Source organism: Gadus morhua, chromosome 15 (genome assembly GCF_902167405.1).
Source record: "Gadus morhua chromosome 15, gadMor3.0, whole genome shotgun sequence".
Taxonomy (NCBI): Eukaryota; Metazoa; Chordata; class Actinopteri; order Gadiformes; family Gadidae; genus Gadus; species Gadus morhua.
The window spans coordinates 9,635,723-9,648,222 of NC_044062.1; the positions used below are offsets into that span (position 1 = coordinate 9,635,723).

The 12,500-nt window shown below is 44.4% G+C and overlaps 2 protein-coding genes across 13 annotated transcripts in view; both read right to left on the minus strand.

Annotated features, from left to right (window-relative positions):
• LOC115559649 (inactive ubiquitin carboxyl-terminal hydrolase 54) overlaps positions 1–8,102 on the minus strand; it is an 18,550-nt gene extending 10,448 nt beyond the window's left edge. For 5 of the 11 annotated variants that reach the window (XR_003979621.1, XM_030378647.1, XM_030378642.1 and 2 more), the window contains exons 1-6: positions 7,559–8,102; positions 5,801–5,969; positions 2,834–2,926; positions 1,835–1,969; positions 984–1,124; positions 747–829 (exon numbers count right to left, since the gene is read on the minus strand). Coding sequence is in view for 10 of the 11 variants with exons in the window: in XM_030378647.1 (XP_030234507.1) it covers positions 747–829; positions 984–1,124; positions 1,835–1,969; positions 2,834–2,926; positions 5,801–5,926 (578 nt within the window). In the remaining variant the exon portion in view is untranslated. Of the gene's footprint in view, positions 1–746; positions 830–983; positions 1,125–1,834; positions 1,970–2,833; positions 2,927–5,800; positions 5,970–6,559; positions 6,689–7,558 lie in introns of those variants that run through there. The other 6 variants (XM_030378646.1, XM_030378643.1, XM_030378640.1 and 3 more) reach the window with 3 other exon arrangements.
• An 888-nt stretch (positions 8,103–8,990) lies between these two features.
• The window catches only part of LOC115559640 (spectrin beta chain, non-erythrocytic 1), a 53,234-nt gene continuing 49,724 nt past the window's right edge, over positions 8,991–12,500 (minus strand). For both annotated transcript variants that reach the window (XM_030378615.1, XM_030378614.1), the window contains 4 exons: positions 11,072–11,256; positions 10,658–10,831; positions 10,262–10,304; positions 8,991–10,062 (listed from right to left, as the gene is read on the minus strand). In XM_030378615.1, the coding sequence (XP_030234475.1) occupies positions 9,850–10,062; positions 10,262–10,304; positions 10,658–10,831; positions 11,072–11,256 (615 nt within the window). In that variant the 3' untranslated portion in view covers positions 8,991–9,849. The remainder of the gene's footprint in view (positions 10,063–10,261; positions 10,305–10,657; positions 10,832–11,071; positions 11,257–12,500) is intronic.

The following is a 12,500-nucleotide window of genomic DNA, read 5'->3' on the forward strand; positions in this document are numbered from 1 at the left end:
GAGGTGAGGAGAGCGGAGGAGAGGAGAGAGGAGGATAGGAGGCGAGGAGGAGAGGAGGAAACAGCAAGAGTGAGAGTCAAAGGCCCTGTTTCAATGAGAGAAATAGGATATATACTGTATAACACAGATATACATATATATATATTTAAGGCTCCGTTCCCTTGCATGGGCCTTCACAACTTCCGGCGGTGAAGTTGTGAAGTTACGACGGTGAGTTACTAAGCATATATTGACCGCTGTCAAGGAAAGGGGATTTTTTCCGTCTTTCTTATCATTCCGCAAGTACTCCGGTAACTTTTCAACCCTGTACTCAGTTACTAAGCGACGTCAACGTCTTTGGCAGACTATTTCTCTGCTGATCAACACTACGAATGCTGGTAACAAATGAATTGTAAAAAGACACACCGTGTAAAGTATTCTTTTGTTTTGGCAAGTAGCTGGTAATAAGCAGGATAATGTATAGAACGTCGCCGACATAATCGAAAATACGCCCCTCAGCGCGAAGCAAGACGTCCTGTTCGCCCTGTCGCCCTTATTTTCCCGATAATGACCGCCGTTCTATACATTATCCCTTACATATTTAGTTAGATGTATAGATATAGATACAGAATAATATGTAATGGCCCTGTAGGCCCTTACCTGTAGGCCCTTCCTGGCGCTTTTCGGCTACGAAAGCGCCAGGACTCAAGGCAGCGAGACAGACAGGCAGACAGACAGAGACAGACAGGCAGACAGACAGGCCTTACCACAGTGAGGTGGTGGAGATGTAGTGAATCATCTGATTGAAGGGCAGAGGGTCTGATGATGCTCCACAACTGCTACACACACACTGAAACACACACACACACACGCACACGCACACGCACACACACGCACACGCACACACACACACACACAGTCAGAAGGTAAGGTAAGGTGATAGTGGTGTTAGCTATAGAGGTAGTAGAATGCCGGCCGGGGTTAGGGTCAGACCTGAGGCTCACCTGCTCATAGAGCCTCATGGAGAACTTCTGGTGGGGGATGCAGAGAGGGGAGGAGCAGGGGGAGGAGCAGGGGGAGGAGGAGCTGTTGTCCTGGCTGCTCTCCTCAGACATGTGGAAGTGGATTCTCATCAGGATGTTCTCCTGCAACAGAACATCACCGCATATTACTATTACATATTACATATTACTATTACATATTACTAATACATATTACACATTATTATTACATATGTGTATGTGTGTGTAGGAGTGTGTAGGTATATGTGTAATTGTGTGTAATTGTGTGTAGGTGTGTTTGTAGGAGTTTGTAGGTGTGTGTGTACAGATGTTTGTAGGAGTGTGTCGGTTTGTGTGTAGGAGCGTGTCGGTGTGTGTGTAGCAGTGTGTAGGTGTGTGTATAGGTGAGTGTTTTAGGAGTGTGTCGGTGAGTGTGTCGTGTGTGTGTAGGGCATGTAGGTGTGTGTGTAGAAATGTGTAGGCGTGTGTGTAGGTGTGTGTAGGAGTGTGTAGGTGTGTGTTGGAGTGTGTAGGTGTGTGTAGGAGTGTTGTAGGTGTGTGTGTAGAAATGTGTAGGAGTGTGTAGGCGTGTGTGTAGGTGTGTGTAGGAGTGTGTAGGTGTGTGTTGGAGTGTGTATGTGTGTGTAGGAGTGTGTAGGTGTGTGTAGGAGTGTGTAGGTGTGTGTAGGAGTGTGTAGGTGTGTGTAGGTGTGTGTAGGAGTGTTGTAGGTGTGTGTAGGAGTGTGTATGTGTGTGTAGGTGTGTGTAGGAGTGTTGTAGGTGTGTGTAGGTGTGTGCAGGAGTGTGTAGGTGTGTGTGTAGGTGTGTGTAGGAGTGTGTAGGTGTGTCCTCACGAAGCACTCGGCGGCGTCGTCCATGCCGCCCAGCTGGAAGCGCTGCTGGCGGCTGAAGGCCAGCGCCAGGGCGGTCCGCAGGGAGTCCGACGGCAGCACAGAGCGGCTGCTGGACTGCAGCTCTGAGAAGATGCTCTGGAGAACCACACCAGCATCATCATCATCATCCTCATCATCATCACATCATCATCATCACCACATCATCATCATCATCACATCATCATCAACACATCATCATCGTCATCATCATCATCATTACCACATCATCATCATCATCATCATCATCATCATCATCACATCATCATCATTACATCATCATCATCATCACATCATAATCATCACATCATAATCATCACCTTCATCATAATCACCACATCCTCATCATCATCACAATCATCATCGTCTTCATCATAACCACATCATCATCCTCGTCAGATCATCATCATCCCCACATCATCATCATCCTAACATCATCATCACCACAACATCATCATCATCATCATCATCACATTATCCCCACATCATCATCACCACATCATCATCATCATCATCATCATCACCATCACCACATCATCATCACCATCATCATCATCATCATCACCACATCATCATCACCATCATCATTATCACCACATCATCATCATCATCATCATCATCACCACATCATCATCTCCATCATCATCATCATCATCATCGTCATCAACACATCATCATCATCATCATCATCATCACCACATCAACATCATCATCATCATCACCACATAAACTTCATCATCATCATCACATCATCATCACATCATCATCATCACCATCATCATCATCATCATCATCATCATCCTCATTATAATAACCACGTTATCATCATCATCATCACCACATCATCATCCCCATCCCCATTATAATAACCACGTTATCATCATCACATCATGTCATTATAATAGCCCCAGTGAGTTGATGTGTGAGGGGCTTTTATTGTGGAGGGACACATGGCCGCCTCACCTTGAGGGCGCAGAAGACGCATGAGTCCTGAGAGCAGCGATGAGACGACATCTGACGGAAACTACGGCGGAAAATATCCAAGTGCCACAAGACCTGCAGACACAATATTACTAGAGCTGTCAAGCGATTAAAATATTTAATCGTGATTAATCGCATTAATGTCATAGTTAACTCACGATTAATCGCAATTAATCACAAATTATTTTTCTATGCTAAATATCCCTTGATTTTTTTGTCCCATAATTCTTCTCATTTTAATTCTCTTATCAACATGGTGAAGTGCATCGGCTTGCCTTGTGCAAATGATTTTTTATTGATAACAACATTGGCATATACTGATCAAAACAGGACGATACAAAAAAAGAGCCTATAGTGCAATTAAACGACTGCTTTGAACAAATGTCATTTGAACATAGCAGTCAGGCTACTGCTTCTTTGTTTTGAGCCAAAGAAAAAAAAAAAAAAAACTTTTTTTTTTTTTTAAATATAATAATTACGTTAATCGCGCGATAAAAAATTTAACGCCGTTAAAATTGGTTTGCGTTAACGCCGTTAATAACGCGTTTAACTGACAGCTCTAAATATTACACATTATTAATACTACACAAGTACTTTAACTACACATATAAGTCTTATCAAATGCTTTAACTATACATATTAGTCTTATTCAAGTACTTTAACAGACAAATCACGGCAACATAGAGGTATAAACCAATTGGGTCAGATAGTGATAGATGGTTACATGGTACCCTTTAATGTCTTAAACAATATGATTTAGAAGATGTCGACTTTTTTGCATATATACAATCAAAATCAATTTTGGGGTTACTAGATAGATTTAGATCTGGACAACAAACTGAGGGAGATTGCATCAGGGAGGAGAACAGTGTCAAGATTATACGAGTAGTTGACCGCTGCATCCTTTGACAGCCTATCCTCTATTCAACACAAATGGGAGCAGGACTTGGGCATACCCCTGAGTAATGCACAGTGGGACACACACAAAACACAACAGCCTTATCCAAATGTGTAAGATATAAAATTCTTCAAATAAAGGGCACAGGGCATATATAACACCAATGAGATTAAAGAAAATGGACAAGTCTCTCTCCCTTTTGTGTTGGCGTGGTTGCGGAGAGGCAGGAACATTGATAGTTGATTGATACATCTAATGTGGCCTTGCCCCTCAGTAAAGAGTTTTTGGAAAGATGTGATCTATAACTTGTCTTATATTCTGAAAGGGAAAATACCACTCTGCCCACTAATTTGCCTTTTAGGCAGTACAGTAGAAAATATTGAGTCAACTCTTATGCAACACATTATAGCTTTAGCCTTTTTTTGTCGGTTAAACGAATCATTATGATGAATTGGAAAGAATTGAAAACCAAATTGCTCAAACACTGACTATTGGTTAAAGTACTTTATGGATCTCCTCTCAATGGAACGTGCGACCTCGTTCCTCAGTGATCTTGACCGTGGGGATGAAGGTCCATGGATTTTTATAAGACTTTATAAGATTGTATTTGAGAAACTGGGCATTTAAATGAATTTATTGAATATTATGGATCTGCCCCCCTCCCCCCCCCCCCCCCCCCCCGTTGTACTGCGTATTGGTTTGTAATGTCCTGTGAGTTTTTTTTATCTTGTGATGTATGTATATGAGGTTTGTGATTGTTTTGTTTGTTGTTTTGTTTTGTGTTTAAGAAAAAAAAGGAAATTACTTTGACTATACATATTAGTCTGAATCAACTACTTTTACTATACATATGAGTCAGATTCAAGTACTTTTACGATACATATTAGTCTTATTCAAGTACTTTTCCTAAACATATTATTCTTATTCAAGTATTTTTACTATACAAGTTGGCCGGTTGCCATGGTCGCTGCTCATGCGGTCGACTGGTCGGCTCGTAGAGCAGCTTTTTTCCTTGTTTTTTGTCTCTTACCCTACTTTTTGTCTCTTACCCTACTTTACGCATTGTGTAAAGAAGTACTGGACGCATTGTGTCCATGTGCCTGTACGGTGTGTACTTTGTATCACTGTTTGTTTTGTTGTTTGTTTGTTTTTGAATCGCTACCTGGCCGAGGATAATCTCCCTGGACTAACTGTTTTCTACTGCTATGTGCCCTCAATTGCCCCCTGGGAAAAAATAAAGTTTTTTTTAATTTGAATTTGAATTGAAGTACTTTTAAAGGTTGAATCAGCGATGTTGACGTCACTTCTGTTTGTTTTTAAAACGAGATCCCAAACAAACAGAGCTCGCTCGCCCCTCCCTTCCACGCTTCGTTCATCCAGTAAAACTACAATGAACACAGCGCAAAACCCCCCCAACACCCACTCCATGTCTGGGATCGGTTGGGAATACCATTTATTTTGGTATTGAGTGGTTGGTAGTGCCATATGTTTTTGTTGTTGTGTTTTTGTGATCTCGGAGCATAGGCTGCCTACAGAGACGCGTTTTTCTTGATGGCCGGCTTATGGGGCGGACAGCTAGCGGATCGTGAGGGGGGATCAGATGAATGTGATCATTTATGTTTCGGCCTAGAATCGCTGATACAACCTTTAACTATAAATATTAATACTTTTGATGTCAAAGCTCTTTTGAATTTAAGAAAGAAAGGTGGAGGAGTTCTTCAGAGAGAAAGGTGCAGGACTTCTATGGAAAGAGGTGGAGGATTACTAAAGAAAGAGGTGGAGGATTACTATAGAAAGAGGTGGAGGATTACTATAGAAAGAGGTGGAGGATTACTATAGAAAGAGGTGGAGGACTTCTTTAGAGAAAGAGGTGGAGGACTTCTTTGAGAATGTCGGTATAGTAGAAAGTATGGGTGTAGTATGGGTCTGCCTCTACACCTTCTGTCTCTAGATGGATTGTACCTGTTGTCTATGTGTGTGTGTGTGTGTGTGTGTGTGTGTGTGTGTGTGTCCGTGTGTGTTTGTGCGTGCGTGTGTGTGTGTGTGTGTACCTGCAGGGCACTGTTGAGGAAGCAGTTGTTCTGTCCTGGCTGGTTGATCAGCCCCTTACTGCCCCTGGTGTCCTGGAGCCCCTGGGGAGCCCCGCCCCCTGAGTAGCTCCTCCTCCAAGACATCATCCATCCACTGCCGTCTGGGGGCGGAGCCGGTAGTGGGAGTGGCCTGCATTAACACATTAAAGCATTAATACATTAGGTATACATTCATATAGATTATTAATAACAATAATATGAATGAACTATCTTATAATCAATATTTAAAATAATTAAATATAAGAATTATATAGAAGATATACAAATATTAATTATTTTAATCATATGATCTTTAATAATGAAATAGAATAATAATTGATAACAGGATTACATAATAATTGAACAGAGCCTATGTATATGAGAGGAGAGGAGAGGAGAAGAGAGGAGAAGAGAGGAGGAGAGAGGAGGAGGAGAGGAGAGGAGAGAAGAGAGGAAAGGGGAAGAGGAGAGGAGAGGAGCGGAGAGGAGAGGAGAGGAGAGGAGAGGAGAGGAGAGGAGAGGAGAGGAGAGGAGAGAAACAACAACTAAACACTAGTGAGCTTCTAACCCCCCCAACAACACAGATCTTTAATTTAACACTTCACACCCTGTCAGACACACAGGGAAGGAGACAGACAGAGAGACAAAAAGACAGACAGAGGGAGAGAGAGACAGACAGACAGACAGAGACAGACAGACAGACGGAAAGAGAGACAGAGAGACAGACAGAATGCCTCCTACCTTAAGCAGCTCCCACTATGTCTACACACAGCAGCTAATAACACCTCTCTCTCTCTCTCCCTCTCTCTCTCTCTCTCTCTCTCTCTCTCTCTCTCTCTCTCTCTCTCTCTCTCTCTCTCTCTCTCTCTCTCTCTCTCTCTCTCTCTCTCCCTCTCTCTCTCTCTCTCTCTCTCTCTCTCTCTCTCTCTCTCTCTCTCTCTCTCTCTCCCTCTCTCTCTGTCTCCCTCTCCCTCTCTGTCTCTCTCTCCCTCTGTCTGTCTCGCTCTCTCTCTCCCTTTCTCGCTAGGCTAGCAGGAAGCTCCAGGTAACAGATCGAGGATGACATCATCACTGCCGTCCCTACACCTGTTTCCTCAGGAAGCCCCTCCCTTTCCAAGCCTCCCCCTGAGCTGCTCTTAAAGGGGCAGTACACAGTTGTAGTCTTACACACACACACACACACACACACACACACACACACACACACACACACACACACACACACACACACACACACACACACACACACACACACACACACACACACACACAAACACCCCTGCTGGCCCTTACCATATGTCGTCCTGGACATCAGAAGACACACTCAGCACTTTCACCTCCTGCTCCTCCTCCCTGTCTCCTTACCTGCTCCCTTCTCTCCTTCTTTCCTCCCTGTCTCCTTACCTGCACCCTTCTCTCCTACCTTTCTCCTTACCTGCTCCCTTCTCTCCTCCTTAGGTGGTCAGACAGGAGGCTGTCACCTCCTTCCCTGCTAATCAGCCCTTCACACTGAGAGCTGCCCAGTACAACCAGTCTGCTACTGGTTCTATTGGGAGCCGCACAGTAGAACTAGTCTGCTACTGGTTCTATTGGGAGCTTCCCAGTGCAACCAGTCTGCTACTGGTTCTACTGGGACCACCAACGTAGAACCAGTCTGTTACTAGTTATACTGGGAGCCGCCCATTACAACCAGTATGCTACTGGTTCTACATTATTTCCCAGTGGTAACCCCTCCTTTACCTGCTGAGTGTAACGACGCGTTTAGTTGTGTTTCCATCGCCCGCCCAGCCGAGCAGAGGCGGAGTGGAACGAAACCATCATTGATGGACCACTGGTACCGGAACCGGGGAACGGGGCCGGGTGCGCGTTTCGAGCGAGGGGCCATGCGACGCCACGTCTGGAGCGCGGGTCCGTGCGACGCCGCGTCTCGACGCGGGTCCGTGCGGCGCCGTAAGGTTCCAGTGACCTTCGTCCTACACGCGGTGTCCTTACCGCATAATACCGGGTGCTCCGTGCGGTAGGACGGGGTCTGCTCCAGTACCGTACCGGACCAGGAGTTCTACGGTACCGTAGCCGACCTGGGAAGCTCCGGTACCGGGGCTGTAAACAACGTCAAGCTTCCCACCGGATGGGTTCAGTTTCCGAGTGTTGTTCTTCAAAGTAAAGGCCGAAGAAATTAAAAATCAAAAGATAACAGCACGTTTGCCCACCGGTAAAGAACCAGTGAAGAACCGGTGAGTTCCTAGGTCAGTCTGGTTCGTTGAGACTCAAACAGACTGGTGAAGGACCGGTGATATCGTGCCCTTCAATAGCCTACATGGTCCCTTATGATAACGGGAATAAAGATTACCGGGATATCAATAAATCTCTTTTAAATATAAATATTTAATAGAATAGAACAAGTTGGCTGTGTGCATCAATATATCGACATTCGTTTTTAATTAATTACTTCAGCGTAACAGCTTATAACAATTATAAACATAATTCATTGTTAAATTGTAAGAAATGTTTTAATTAATTAACGGAGATGACTCGGATTGGTTAATAATAGTGTGTTCCTGAATCCTCGGACACCAGCCTTCCGAGTCGGAAATCTCCCAGCTTTCTTGCGGCTTTTCTCGGAGGCACGCCCCCTTTTTGTATTAATCTCTCGGAATTCTGAGAGTAGACCGAGAGCATTGATGACGCTCTCAACAAAAATGGCTGCGCCCGTGAAGAGATGTACTTTCTTTGTATTTGTACCACGTTGGTCATTTTAATGTAGATTTTAAATGCTCTTGCACACTTGATACATTGCTACTTTATTCTGGTCACCAATTTATGCATTGCACGGTCTTGCTGTGCGTGCAATACAATGTAAAGTTGTGTTGTTTGTTTTCGGGCTGGTTTCTAAAGAGGCTATTGTAGCAAACAATAAACAACGACTAGTTCATCTGTTCCCCGACATTATATATCCATAAATAAATACTGGGAACTGCCCAGTATAACCACAGTCTTCTACTAGTTATACTGGGAGCCGCCCAGTCTACATGTAACTTTTAATCCACAGTAAGGAGACACATGTCACTTTGTTATTTTTAAAAGCATTTAATGGCTTTTTGCACAAAAGTAACAGAGGGACCAGACTACATGTGACCCCTGACCCCCCCACCCCCCAGCCGTTACTGCAAAACAAGCGACCCCCCCCCCCCCCCCGCCCCAACGTGGCATTGATTGTGCAATGTAGACATATCGTGTTGCTATAGTTACAGTGACAGAGGAAAGCGCGCTATCTTTATCAAACAGAAGCACGTGAAGCCCATCTAAAGAAACATGAAACATATCAACTCTAAATACTTATTCTAGGAAAACAATCATTGAAATAACTAAGGGCAGAATTGTATGTTTCAAATAAAATAATCCAATATATACCGAGTCTTATGGATCCTACTGCCTCATCTTAGATTGTTAAACATTGAAGTGTATTTACGTCTTTAGAAAACCAGAATGAAGCCTCTTCAACCCGGAGTTCTTAGTAGTAGTGGTCGAGTTATTATATTATTATTTTTATATTATAGGAGCATGTTAGTTAGTTATTGTTTACACAGCCTCTACTGACAGTTTAAAGCACCACAGGTCAACACTCTACTGCCCCCTCTCCATCGCCCTACACCACCCCTCCCTGAGGACCAGGTGACGTAGCTCTTCTTCATGACCACCATCACCAAAGCAACACAGACGATCAGCATCAAGAGGAATAGAATAATAAGAATCATAATCATAATATTGATCATACTACACAACAGGTAATTCATGAAGTATTGGAGGCTCCTCCATCGTCACATCCTTCAGTGTCTTCAACCAGGTCCTCATCTGGAAAACAGGAAGAAGGGACGCGTCGAAAGCCGAACAGGAAGTGATGCAGTTTGGAGCTTTGATGGATTCGCACTCTGCTTAGAGGAGGAGGAGAGAGGAGGGGGAGGAGGAGGGGAGAGGAGGGGGAGGAGGAGGAGAGGGAGGAGGAGGAGGAGGAGGAGGGGAGAGGAGGAGCTCTACTTCTTCTTGCTGAACAGACTGAAGCGCTTCTCCTTGTCCTTTTCCCTCTTGCCCGGGCTGGACTCTGCTGCTATGGCGACCGAGGCCGGGAGCGTCTGAGCGCGTGCGGTGGCAGCGGGCGTGCTATGGCTGCTGGGGGTCACCTCAAGACCCCCGGGGGGCGGGGCGCATGCTGATGCCACCGCAGAGATCCACGAGGACATCTCCTCCTAACACACACACACACACACACACACACACACACACACACACCACACACACACACACACACACACACACACACACACACACACACACACACACACACACACACACACACACAGCGTTACTTAGAGACCATCAACACACTGACACAACAGGATGTTAGCTCCTCCCACAGGAAGAGGCGGTCCTGAATGAGTTCCTTACTTCGTCTTTGGCCTGGAACAGATACTCGTTACCGTCCATCAATCTGGGGATGCAAAACAAACACTCCGTTACTATGGCAACCTATCAATTTATCAACCAACCATATCGATCTGTCTGGATCGATCGATCTATGATTCTAAATATCTATCGATAATATTTCAATAAAAATGTATGACATCATTATCTATGATATAATATTATTCTTTAGATTAGTATAGGTCATATATATATATATATATGACCTCATTATCTTCCATTATCTTATATTAGGATATGATATTATTCTTTAGATAAGTCTATATACAGTATATATATATATACACCATGACCTCATTATCTTCCGTTATCTTATATTATGGTATTATTCCTGGGACGGAGTTGGGGTCGGGGACTGACTTGAGTTTGAAGACATGTTTCTTCTTCTTGTAGTCCAGGGCCACATCGCCGAGGGCCCCCTGCAGCCGCACCGGGACCTCGGCGTGGTACGGCAGCCCCTGCACCGCGCTGCGCTGGTCCTTATAGAAGCCCAGCTCTCCCTGGTTCAGTACGCAGTACACATGGTGCCAGGACCTGGTACATGGTACACACATCAATACACATCACGCACGCAGTACACACGGTGCCAGGACCTGCAGATACATGATACACACTACATATATATATACACACTTTGACGTGTGTGTTTGTGAGTGTGGTGTGTGTGTGTGTAGGGTGGGGGAGGTTAGCTACAGTAATGGGGTGTGTGTGTGTGTGTGTGTGTGTGTGTGTGTGTGTGTGTGTGTGTGTGTGTGTGTGTGTGTGTGTGTGTACCTGCTAGAAGCCTTCTTATTAGGCCCCTCCCACTCATGCTTGCGGTGCAGATAACCCTCCAGCTGCGAGGGGGGCGGGGCCAGCTGCGTTTTGGCGGGAAGCGTAGCAGCCTGGCCCTTGCGACCGTCCCCGGGAGACCCTACAGGGCTTGGCTCAGAGCCCCCGTTCACCACCTCCCCGTCGCCCTGGAAACCAGAGACATTCGTTGGAGACACACACCAGTGCACACACCAGTACACAAACCAGTACCACTCACAAGTACACACACCAGTACACACACCAGTACCACACGGCTGTCAGCTAAAGGTTAGGAACAACCCTCTGTGAGCGTGATTAGGCCGTTGTAGCGCAGGATCACCTGCAGGTGGCAGCAAACAGCAACACACGATGAGCTGCCCTCAAACTGAGCTGTTACCAAACCTTAGTAGACACAGCAAACACATGCAGAAAGAGAGAGACAGGGAGAGAGAAAGACAGAGAGAGACCGAGAGAGAGAGAGAGAGAGACAGAGAGAGAGAAAGAGAGCGACAGAAAGACAGAGAGAGAGAAAGAGAGAGAGAGAGACAGAGAGACAGAGAAAAAGAGAGACAGAAAAAAAAGAGAGGATAGGGCCAAACCAAACGTATATTTTAAACAATCCTCCAGAGAATTGTTTGCTATGATTATTATTAATATTATTAATAACTTGATTGTTCCACTGCACTCTGATTGGTCACTCATTACCCCATTACCAGGCGTATCCATTGCTCGGCCAATCAGGACAGTCTTGCTGCTTGGCGACCGACCAATCCTGGGAGTTTTTAGATCAGACCTCTGCCTACTCCTACTCTGACTACTAACACATACTAATACCACATTCTAATACTATTATTAACACATACTAATACTATTTATACCATATACTAATACTATTACTAACACATACTAATGTTATTACTGACACATACTGATAGAGAATACTAAAACGTATTTTATACCACAAACCACCAGGTAGTATATATATATATTCATCCCATTGATAAATACTGTAGTAAGATGACATCATAATCATCATTATCACCTTTCTACGATTTTAAGATAAAAACTGGTGAGAACTGGTTTAACAAAAAAAAAACCTTAAACCTTAACCATTAACACCCTACCGTCACATGAAAACATAGAGCATCATATGTAGATAAGATATATAGATCAGGTATATAGATCAGATTAATAGATCATGGAGAAGCTAGACGATGGAACACAGGATGACATGAAGTGACATGAAATAATAAAGATAATACTTACTGCATGCTTAATACTACTACAATGTAAACCACATACACGAAACAACCTACACACAGCCAGAACAAACAGACACACAAAACAGCCAGAACAGTCACACAACACGGCCAAAACAGACACACACCTCAACCAGAACAAAGACACAACA